Genomic DNA, 12045 nt, shown 5'->3' with positions numbered 1-12045 from the left:
TGAAATTAAGATAACTTCTTGGAATGTGGGTCTACATTATGAAAGCAACAGTGCTTACAAATATCAAGGTGACTTAATACCTCCCTCCGAACACAACGTGCTTCATACTCATCATTAGGGAGGAGCTTTACTTGCTTACACTATATAAACAGAGAGAAATATTCTCACTGCATCACATATTCTCTGATCACACACCATGGCACTTAAGGTGAGATGCAAGAGGAGAGATTCGCTTGTCACAAATGGATGTTTTGTTTATGGTTTAGTACGATATCATATTCACGAACTATTATAGTTCCTGCAACTTGTGTCAAGAGTCCAAAACGATAATTCTTTAGTATTATAGAACTGGACTAGAATTTGATTTAATCACGCGATCGGCCATCGATATGCTTCCCGTGTAACGCCTACAAGTTAAAACATGAAGATGTAAGTGCATTGCAGCACATCGGCGTTATTCATATATATATGTTAATACAAATAGATATATATGTATGTATATGTCTACCTGAGTATGAATATATACATATATATGAATATATTGCATACATATATATACAAAGGAAAGTGTGTATTACATGTACATATATGTGTGTGCCTGTGTATGCATATGTGTGTAGGTCTTATGAAATAAGATTTCCCCGCGGAATGTCGATCTAAATTATGGAGCAGTAATAGTGCTTACAGTACACAGAAATGCACAGCTGCACCCATAACACTCTTCATGCTCATAATTATTGCTGTACTTGCTTACACATGTGAACAGAAACATTCCCATTGCATTAGATATTCAGTCATCACACACCATGGTATTTAAGGTGAAATACAAGAGGACAAATTCGGTCATAATCATGATCATTTTCATCTTTTTCTTTTTTAAATTACGTTAGAGTGCGTTCTGTTACAACACTCTCGATATTACAGGTAATTGCACTAGCCACTCTTCTGGCCGTTGCCCTTGCCCGCCCTCAGAACGGCTACGGTGTACCAACGCCCTCTCCAGCACCTGCCAAGTATGACTTCAACTACGCCGTCAACGACCCACCATCAGGCAACGACTTCGGCCATCAGGAAGCCCGAGATGGCCCTAACACTCAGGGTTCCTACTATGTCCTCCTTCCCGACGGTCGTCTTCAGAGGGTCACCTACACTGTGAACGGTGATTCTGGCTATTTGGCCGAGGTCACCTACGAGGGAGAGGCAACACCACGCCCCTATACACCCGCCCCTCAATATGGTTAAATGTAGTGTTGTAATAACCTGTACATATAAAGTACATCGATGACGTTCTTTAATATAACTGTATGAATAATGTAGGCTAAACATGTACATGTACTTTAATAAACTTGTACCTCGATTACTTATAGTATTATCTTTGCATGAATGATGTAGATATGTAAAAAAAAAAAAAAAAAAAAAAAAAAAAAAAAAAAAAAAAAAAAAAAAATCCGTGCAGTATCAAGAGGTGAGCTCTCAAAACAGCACTCACCAAAACTAAACTCACTAAATATATAAACGTTACTCGGGTTTATAGGTTTCAACTGGACCTTCTTTGGGGGGACGATGGGCATAATCCTATATCGATATGGTGTAAATGTTAAGGTACACTCGTTGATATATAATGCATGAAATAGTACAACATATCACCAAAAGAGATTATCTTGATTAACTTTTCTTGTTAAAGAAATTACTTTATTCATATATTGGAGCTTGCTCAAATTTTAATGTATGACAAATATAAACCACAGTATCTGAGCTTTTTACTAAGTCATAATTTACTACATAATAAATCCGTGGACAATGTGAACATCTTGGTAAACATCTGCTTCCTCAATATGCTTGTATACGGATTGCTTTAGTAATTACATTACATAACCTCTATATATATAGTCAAATAAACTAGTACTTCATTGATGTTCTTTGTTATCGTTACACAAATGACGTAGGAATACGAATATTAGTATTTTTATGCATGACGTCTTCTGTATCGAACACCGAGTTCTAAAACAACACTCACTAAGTATATAAAGGAGACTCGTAATGTAACAACAACGCTTCGAGATTTCAATAAGACCTCTCGCCTCAGACTGTTATGGCGTAAATGTAAAGGCGTTTAACATATAATGAATAAGATGAGATTAGGTGTATAGTACATTCGAATTGCAGGGTACCCTTTTTAACATTGAGATCTTATTCCCTTTCTATGATTTAGTTTGTGAAGTATGTGACATCAGATGCCATCGACATGATACTGTTTGACAAAAAAAGAATATTGAAACTTTTGTCAACATCTTGATTGTATGATAGAAGGGAAAATGTAGAACTTTTGATAGCCATAAATTTAATATACAAGAAATCTGAGATTCACACAACCAACATCGTCTAGGTATAGGGATGGCTATTTAGCGTCTATAAAGTTGTATAGTTCTAAAATAACCCTGTAAGCCTGTAAAAAGATGTTTAGTCTTATAAAGAGTCTGAACTTTGTGAAGAGCTGAATTGTCTTCGAAGAAATCGGAAGTCGTTTCCAGATATTTGACGGTTTAACTGGAGTCTTTTTTGGAGAGTAAAATGATAATAATAATAAATAGACAAATAAATTAAAAGCAAAGTAATGATAATGGCTTTCTGAATGAGCGAGAACAGTAACCGGGAGAATGACAATTATATTTCTCGGAACTAGTGTCATGGTCCAAGACAGTAAATCAGTGGTTTGTATAAGAGGGAATGTATTACTGTATTTATGTATTACATAAATGAAATGGAACACAGAGCATTCGACCCGTTTTGTTTTCCGCGATCAGCTTTCGATAAGCTTTCTGGGTACGTACAAATGTTACGAAAACTTGAAGGATAAAAAAGCATATTTACATTAATCCGACAGTGTACGAAGTGTCAACAATAGTTAATTCATGAAGATTCATTTCTATTTCAGCATATTGGCGCTCTTCAAAAAAAAATATGTTTTTTTCTTTCTGGGTGCATGTATGTGTGTATATATATACATATATGCAGGTATATCTATATTTATGTATAAATACATGTATATATATATTGCATTCTTCGTGGAACGGGGATCTACATTTTGAAGCAGCAACGATGCTTACAAATATCAAGGTGACCGATAGTACACAGCTCCGCCCACATCCTTCATGCTCATTATTAGGGAGGAGCTTTACTTGCTTACACTATATAAAGAGAGAAACATTCTCTCTGCATCAGATATTCTATCACACACCATGGCATTTAAGGTGAAATACAAGAGGACACGTTCGCTTGTCAAAAATGCTTCTTTTGCTTCAGTCTATCCTATTCACTTTTTTTCTAAATTCTTAAAGTATACGTTCTGTGATAACATTCCTGATATTACAGGTAATTGCACTCGCCGCTCTTTTTGCCGTTGCCATCGCCCGCCCTCAGAACGGCTATGGCGTCCCAACGCCTTCGTCAGTACCTGCCAAGTACGACTTCAACTACGCTGTCAACGACCCACCATCTGGCAATGACTTCGGCCATCAGGAGGACCGAGATGGCCCTAATACTCAGGGTTCCTACTATGTCCTCCTTCCCGACGGTCGTCTTCAGAGGGTCACCTACACTGTGAATGGTGATTCTGGTTACTTGGCCGAGGTCACCTACGAGGGAGAGGCCCAGTACCCGTCAACACCACGCCCCTATACACCCGCCCCTCAGTATGGTTAATAGCAGTCTTGTAATAACCGCTGTACATATATTTTAATAAACATGTATATCGATGATTTACGTAAATATGTAAATATCCTTTTTTTTTAGTATCAAGGAGCGAGCTTTAAAAACAGCACTCATAAAAACTAAACTCACTAAATATGTAAACGTGACTTTCCTATAGTTCACAGGCTTCAACAGCGCCTTCCTTCCTTTGGGGTACGATGGACAAAATATACCGATATGCTATAAACGTAAAGGTACACCTGTTGATATATATTGCATAAAGTGGGACAACTAAGAGTGTTTCAGCAGAACACATTACCTTCATTAATATTGTTTGGCAAGACATTAATTGGAAAATAAATACTATATGATAAATATAGCCTACAGTATCTGAACTAAGCCACAAATTAATAAATAATAAATCCGTGGTCAACATGAATATCATTATCTTGGTTCACATCCGCCCCTCACTATGCTAAAATACGGATTGCTTTAGTAACTACACTACATAATCTCTGTATATATAGTTAAATAAACTAGTACTTCAATGATGTTCTTTAATATCGTTACACTAATGACGAAGAAATGTAAATATTAATATTTTTTATGCGTTTCCTATATTCTATATTAGTATTAGATACCAGAGTTCTAAAAACAACACTCGCTTACTCTATAACAACACTTCACAAACTTCAACAAGACCTCTCGCCTCAGACTGATATGCCGTAAGTGTAAAGGCACAACACGTTTAATATATAGTGAATGTAATGAGATAGTTGTATAAAACATTCGGAATACAGGGTAACCTTTTTAACCTCTATAGTGTTAGACACTATGGGGCTTTTCCATTGCACATTACCAGCGTTCCTAGAGTTTTTAGATGGAACACTCGTTTATACATGATCTGATTTCCTTTCTATAATTTAGTTTATGAAGTATTTGATATCACATGCCATCGACAAGTTATCGTTTGACAAAATATATATATATATATATATATATATATTGAAACTTTTGTTAAATCTTGATTTGATGATATAAGGCAAAATCTTTTGACAGCCATTTAATTTAACTGAATATAAAGTAAACCGTGATTCACACAAGCAACATATTCTAGGTATAGGAATGGGTGTGCAGAAAATGTTGTATAGTCCTAAAATAAATATGTGAGCCTGTAAGTACTGTGCCGTACATGTAAAAAGATGCATAGTTTTACAAGAAGTCTGAACTTTGTAAAAAAGTTTAATATTTTTCGAAGTCTATAGACCTTTCAAGATGTTTGATGGTCTTTCTTGGAGGGTAAAAAATTGTTTGAAAGCAAAGTAATGATAGTGGTTTTCTGAATGAGCTAGAGCAGCAACCGGGAGAATGACTACATATTTTTCGCAACTAGTGTCAGGGTCTAAGATGGTAAATCAGTGGTTTGCGGAAGAGGGAATGTATTCCAAAAATGAATTGGAACACAGACCATTAGACTCGTTTTATTTTTCGCGATCGGTCCTCGATATGCTTTCTATGTACCTGCTACGAAGAATTAAAGGAATAAAAACGTATAAATACATTAATCTCACAGTGTGAAGTGTCGACAAAGGTTAAGTCATGAAGGTTCGTTTACATTACAGCATATTGGCACTCTTCTTTATGTTTTATTCTTTCTGTGTACATCTATGTGTATAGATATATATGTATATGCAGATATATCAATGCAGATATATCCGTATATATATATATATATATATATATATATATATATATATGTGTGTGTGTGTGTGTGTGTGTGTGTGTGTGTGTGTGTGTGTCTGTGTGTGTATATATATGCATCTAAAAATACTCCATTCATACATATACATGGAATAGGTGTTTACATTATGAAGCAGCAACAGTGCTTACAAATAACAAGGCGACCAGGTAACAAACTGCTCCGCCCACATCATTCATGCTCATCATTAGGGAGGAGCTTTACTTCTTTACGCTATATAAACAGAGTGAAACATTCTCTCTGCATCAGATATTCTATAATCACACACCATGGCATTTAAGGTAAAATACAAGAGGACAGATTCGGTTTTCAAAAAGCGACTTTTGCTTACGGTCTAGTCTATCATATTAACTTTTTTTCTTCCAAATTACGATTGTATGCTTTGTTATAACATTCCTGATATTACAGGTAATTGCACTCACCGCTCTTTTGGCCGTTGCCCTTGCCCGCCCTCAGAACGGCTATGGCGTTCCAACGCCCTCTTCAGCACCTGCCAAGTACGACTTCAACTACGCCGTTAACGACCCACCATCTGGCAACGACTTTGGCCATCAGGAGGCCCGAGATGGTCCTAACACTCAGGGTTCTTACTATGTCCTCCTTCCCGACGGTCGTCTTCAGAGGGTCACCTACACTGTGAACGGTGATTCTGGCTACTTGGCCGAGGTCACCTACGAGGGCGAGGCCTCCACACCACGCCCCTATACACCCGCCCCTCAGTATGGTTAAATGTAGTGTTTTAGTAACCCCTGTATTGATAGATCAATAAACTTGTATATCGATGACGTTCTTTAATATCATATAAATAACATAAATTTGAATATTTGGTTTGATGTTTTTGTTTTTTGAAATTTAGTTTGAAGCAGCAACCTTTAAAATCATCACACACTATATATGTAAATTATTATTTCATACGCTTCAAAGGCTTCAGTAGGATCTTCTCTGGGGAAAGATGGGTATAACCATATTTCGACATATTTCGAGTACAAATATAAAGGTACCCCCGTTGAAATATACTAAATGTTGAGTAAAATTAAGTCACTGATATACAGCCTTTGAAAACTAAAAAGCCTCGTACCTCTCCACACCACGCCCCCACACATCCGCCTTCAGTGTGTTACAGTAACTACATTACATAAACTCTGAGTATATAGTTCAATAAATAGCACATTAATGATGATATTTGATATTTCTATATAAATTACGTGGAGATATGAATATCAGTATCTGAGTGTGATGTAGTTTGCATTAGCTACAGCAAGACCTCTCGCTTCAGAATGTTAATACATAAATGTAAAGGCATATGGTGATGGATTATGTATATGGCACAGTTGAAACACAGTGTAACATATTATTCTAATTTAAAAAGGTAACTGAACTTAATAGCTTTGAAAACTGTTTCCAATAACGAAACAAATGGTAAACCGTGAAGGGGTATTCCATCGCGCATTATTAGCAATACGAACGCGTTTTGTAGAGCCTGTGACTGAAACATGATCTGATTGCCTTCCTTTTATTGATTTTTTTTAAATGTTTGATATCACGTGCCATCGACACCTGTTTCTGTTTATTAATTAATTGGGTAATTAAATGCAATTAAAAATGAAGAAAAACGTACTATTCATATATTGAAACCTTCGTCTAAATGATAATACACCCATAATTCAAGGTATAAGAAATCTGTGATTCACACAAGCATATTCGTCAGGGTATAGGAATGGGTGTGCGGCTTCTAGGATGGTTGTATAATCCAGAAATAAACTTGTAAGCCTGTAAGTACTGCCTCGTACTTGTAAAAAACACAATAGTCTTACAAGAAGTCTCAACTCCTTTCCAGAAGTTTGATGGTGTAACTGAAGTCTTGGAGGTTAAGCAAATGAGTTTGAAGGCAAAGTAATGATCATGACTTTCTGAATGAGCGAAAGCAGCAATCGGAAGTCACTATACTTACCGCAACTTGTCTCCGGGTCCAAGACAACACTTCAGTAGTTTGTATTAGGAAATATATTACAGAAATTAACTGACTGATTGATTATTTAAAATTACCTGCTGCGTCAGCAGCAAAGGTGGGATTGAAGAGGTTTTTTTTATGTTCATAAATTTAGCAATAGATGGATATCTTATGTTCCATCCTGTAAATACCACGAAAAAATAAAAGATAAAAACGCATATATACATTAATCCTACAGTTTACCATGTGTCAGCATAAGTTGAAGAAGATTCATGTACATTACAGCATAATAGTACTCTTTAAATAGATATATGTGTATATATATCTATATCTTTATATATATAAATATATATATGTATATATATATGTATATACGTGTGTGTGTACGACGTGTGCGTCTAATGAAATTAAGATAACTTCTTGGAATGTGGGTCTACATCATGAAAGCAACAGTGCTTACAAATATCAAGGTGACCGGTAATACAGCCCTCCGCCCACAATATGCTTCATGCTCATTATTAGGGAGGAGCTTTACTTGCGTACACTATATAAACAGAGAGAAACATTCTCTTTGCATCAGATATTCTATCATCACACACCATGGAATTTAAGGTGAGATGCAAGAGAGATTCGCTTGTCAAGAATGGGTATTTTGCTTATGGTTTAGTCCTATATCATATTCACAAACTATCATACTTCTTGCAACTTGTGTCAGAGTCCGAATCGATAATTCTGCAGAAGAGGGAATATTATAGAACTGGACTAGAATTTGATTTGATCTCCGCGATCGGCCACTGGTATGCTTCCTGTATACCGTCTACAAATACTACGAAGGATTTAAAGGATAAGAAAAAAAAAACACTAACTCCACCCTGTACGAAATGTTAACCGATACATGAAGATGTATATGCATCGCAGCACACCAGCGATATTCATTATATGTATATATTATATATCTTTTAATGCATATGTTTATACATATTTGTATATGCATATATGTCTATTTGGGTATGAATATATCCATATATATGAATATATTGCATACATATATATATATATACTACAGAATGTGTGTATTACATGCACATGTATGTATATGTGTTTGGGTCTAGTGAAATAAGATTTCACGGAATGAGGATGCAAATTATGAAGCAGTAACATTGCTTACAAATATCTAGGTGACCGGTAATGCACAGTTCTGCCCACAACACTCTTCGTGCTCATAATTAGTTATAATCTTTACTTGCTTACACAATAAATATTCCCACTGCATCAGCTATTCAGTCATCACACACCATGGCATTTAGAGGATAGTTTCAATTTAGTCTTATATAATGATCACAAACAATTTCATCCTAAATTACGTTAGTGCACCTTCTGTTGCAACATTCCCAATATTACAGGTAATTGCACTCGCCGCACTTTTGGCCGTTGCCCTTGCCGGCCCTCAGAACGGCTATGGCGTTCCAACGCCCTCTTCAGCACCTGCCAAGTACGACTTCAACTACGCCGTCAACGATCCCCCATCTGGCAACGACTTCGGCCATCAGGAGGCCCGAGATGGCCCTAACACTCAGGGTTCCTACTATGTCCTCCTTCCCGACGGTCGTCTTCAGAGGGTCACCTACACTGTGAACGGTGATTCTGGCTACTTGGCCGATGTCACGTACGAGGGCGAGGCCTCCACACCACGCCCCTATACACCCGCCCCTCAGTATGGTTAAATGTAGTGTTTTAGTAACCTCTATGTAGATCAATTAATAAACTATTATATTGATGACGTTTTTTTTATATCATATGAATACCCTAAATATGTGAAAATGTTGTGGTTTGTTTTTGTTTGTTATTTTATTATATAGTATGAAGCAGTGGCCTTTAAAATTATCACTCACTACTTATATAAATTATACTTTCCTACACTTCAAAGGCTTCAGCAGGATCTTCTCTGGGGTACGACAGGTATAACCATATTTCGAGCAGAACTGATACCCGCTTAAATATGCTATATGTATTTGTAGCTAAATATAAATGACTCATATCAGTATGTTTCAGTAACCACATTACATAGACTCAGTGTATATAGTTTAATAATAATTGATGATGTTCTTTAACATCTAATTATAAATCTTGCAGAAATGAGAATAACAAGTATATTTGTGTGTGATGTATTTGTTCATTAGCATCAAACGCTGAGCTCTAAAAACAACATTCACTAAACATATAAAGACAGACGTACACTACACAAGCTTCAACAAGACCTTTCGCCTCAGAATGTCATTATATAAATGTAAAGGATTGACTATGTATGTAGTACAGTTGAAACACAGTGTATTATTTTGTTTTTAATTTTGAAAAGGTAACTGAACTTCATAGCATTGAAAAATAAGTATTGTTTCCAGTTACGAAATAAATGGTAAACCGTAAAATTATTAGCAAAACGAACGCGTTTCGTAAAGCCCTATGACTGGAGCGCTCGTTGATACATGATCTGATTGCCTTCCTTTTATTATTTTTTTGAAGTGTTTGATATCACATCCCATCGACACATGTTACTGTATATAAATAAATAAATACATAAATTAATTAAATATAATCAAAGATAAAGATAAAAAGAGATGCTATGTATACATCGAAACTTTGATAAATAATAAAATAACCAAATTTAATACTTAAGAAATCTCATTCACACAATCGTCTGGGTATAGGAAGTGGTGCGTGGCTTCTAGAAAATCTTAAAATAAAGCACTGCAAGCAGTGTCATACTTGTAAAAGGCTGAATTACCCTACAATAAGTCTGAACTGTAGTCTTGAAGGTTAAGCAAATCAGTTTGAAGGCAAAGTAATGAGCATGGCTTTTTGAATGAGACAATAATTCAGTGTTTTGCAGGAGGAAATATATTGCAGAACTGAACTGACTGATTCATTATTCAAAATTATTTGCCGCATCAACAGCTGAGGTTATTAGTGACGAATATCTTGTGGGATTAAAAGCTAACATATTCAAATGTTTAAAAATCTACCAATACATGGAATATAGAACCTTAGAGTCTTTTCTTTCCGTGATCATCCACCGATACGTTTCCTATGTTCTACCTATAAATGCTACGAAAATTTAGAGGATGAAAAAAACATAATAATAAACAGTGTACGAAGTGTCAGCAAAATTTACTTTATGAACATTCATGTACATTACAGCTTGCTGTTGCTCTCTATATATACTAATTTATTATATTCACAATGGACTTACCTATTTTTCTGTGTGCATATATGTGTAAATATCTATAGCTATCCATGTGTGTGTGTGTGTGTGTGTGTGTGTGTGTGTGTGTGTGTGTGTGTGTGTGTGTGTGTGTGTGTGTGTGTGTGTGTGTGTGTGTGTTTTGAATCCATTAATATATATATACATACACACACACACACACAAAGTGTGTCCATTTACGTGTGTGTGTATGTATACGTACGTGTGTGTCTAATGAAATTAAGATTTCTTCTTGGAATGTGGCTCTACATAATGAAGCAGCAACAGTGCTTACAATTATCAAGGTGGCCGGTAATACGCCGCTCCGCCCACATCATACCTCATGCTCATCATTTGGGAGGAGCTTTACTTGCTTACACTATATAAACAGAGAGAAACATGCTCACTGCATCAGATATTATATTATCACACACCATGGCATTAAAGGTGAGATACAAAAGGGCAGATTCGGTTGCCAAGATTTTTTTTGTACCAGAGCCCAAACCAGTAATTTTGTAGTTTGCAGAAGAGGGATATAATAGAACTGGACTGGAATTTGCTTTCCGTGATCAACCATCGATATGCTTCCTGTATATCGCCTGCAAATAGTACAAAGGATTTAAAGAGTTTTAAAAAAATACTCCATTCATACATATACATGGAATAGATGTTTACATTATGAAGCAGTAACAATGTTTACAAATATCAAGGTGACCGGTAATACACAGTTCCGCCCACAACACTCTTCATGCTCATCATTAGGGAGGAGTTTCACATGCCTACACTATATAAACAGAGAGAAACATTCTCTTTGCATCAGGATATTCTATCATCACACACCATGGCATTTAAGGTAAAATACAAGAGATAGATTCGCTTGTCAAGAAATCGTCATTTCTTTTCGTTTTAGCATTACTAAATATTCCCATATCTTTCTATATATATAATATATATATCTTACAAGAAGTCTGAACTTTGTAAAGAGCTTAAATTGTCTTCGAAGAATCGGAAGTCGTTTTCCAGATCATCGACGGTTTTAAACTGGAGTCTTTTTTTTGGAGAGTTAAAATGATAATAATAAATAGCAAATAAATAAAAGCAAAGTAAGATAATGGCCTTCTGAAATGAGCGAGAACAGTACACCGGCGAGAATGACAATCATATTTCTCGGAACTAGTGTCATGTCCAAGACAGTCAATCAGTGTTTGGTATAAGAGCGGAATGTATTACTGAACACAGAGCTTTCGTCGTTTTGTTTTCCGCGATCGGCCTTCGAAATCAAGCTTTCTTTTGTACGTACAACTGTACGAAAACTTCGAAGGATAAAAAAGCATATATACATTAATCCGACAACACTGTCACGGAGTTGTCAACATAGTTAATTCATGAAGATTAATTTTCTATTTC

General features: G+C 35.9%; 3 protein-coding genes across 3 annotated transcripts; all 3 read left to right on the top strand.

Annotated features, from left to right (window-relative positions):
- Nucleotides 1-191: 191 nt before the first annotated feature.
- On the top strand, nt 192-1319 carry LOC125027456 (pro-resilin-like). The gene is made up of 2 exons (XM_047616534.1): nt 192-208; nt 925-1319. Exons 1-2 carry the CDS (start codon nt 197-199, stop codon nt 1240-1242), a joined length of 330 nt encoding a protein of 109 aa, XP_047472490.1. The 5' UTR covers nt 192-196; the 3' UTR covers nt 1243-1319.
- A 4399-nt stretch (nt 1320-5718) lies between these two features.
- On the top strand, nt 5719-7346 carry LOC125026830 (cuticle protein 19-like). Its single transcript, XM_047615430.1, has 6 exons — nt 5719-5730; nt 5858-6168; nt 6520-6571; nt 6781-6818; nt 7119-7158; nt 7287-7346. The coding sequence occupies exons 1-6, from the start codon at nt 5719-5721 to the stop codon at nt 7344-7346; spliced, it is 513 nt and encodes a 170-aa protein (XP_047471386.1).
- A 652-nt stretch (nt 7347-7998) lies between these two features.
- On the top strand, nt 7999-9177 carry LOC125027455 (pro-resilin-like). The gene is made up of 2 exons (XM_047616532.1): nt 7999-8012; nt 8804-9177. The coding sequence occupies exons 1-2, from the start codon at nt 8001-8003 to the stop codon at nt 9122-9124; spliced, it is 333 nt and encodes a 110-aa protein (XP_047472488.1). The 5' UTR covers nt 7999-8000; the 3' UTR covers nt 9125-9177.
- Nucleotides 9178-12045: the final 2868 nt, after the last annotated feature.

The sequence above is a fragment of the Penaeus chinensis genome, chromosome 7, assembly GCF_019202785.1.
Source record: "Penaeus chinensis breed Huanghai No. 1 chromosome 7, ASM1920278v2, whole genome shotgun sequence".
Classification (NCBI taxonomy): Eukaryota; Metazoa; Arthropoda; class Malacostraca; order Decapoda; family Penaeidae; genus Penaeus; species Penaeus chinensis.
Note: the sequence above shows the minus strand (reverse complement) of the source record. Positions and strands in the feature narration are given on the sequence as shown.

What these genes read in the sequence shown, in the direction of transcription:
- LOC125026830 (XM_047615430.1), top strand. An exon ending in TATTATTCTAATTTAAAAAG is followed by an intron (nt 6,819 to 7,118) that starts GTAACTGAACTT and finishes CCATAATTCAAG; the next exon opens with GTATAAGAAATCTGTGATTC. An exon ending in ACACAAGCATATTCGTCAGG is followed by an intron (nt 7,159 to 7,286) that starts GTATAGGAATGG and finishes ACTCCTTTCCAG; the next exon opens with AAGTTTGATGGTGTAACTGA.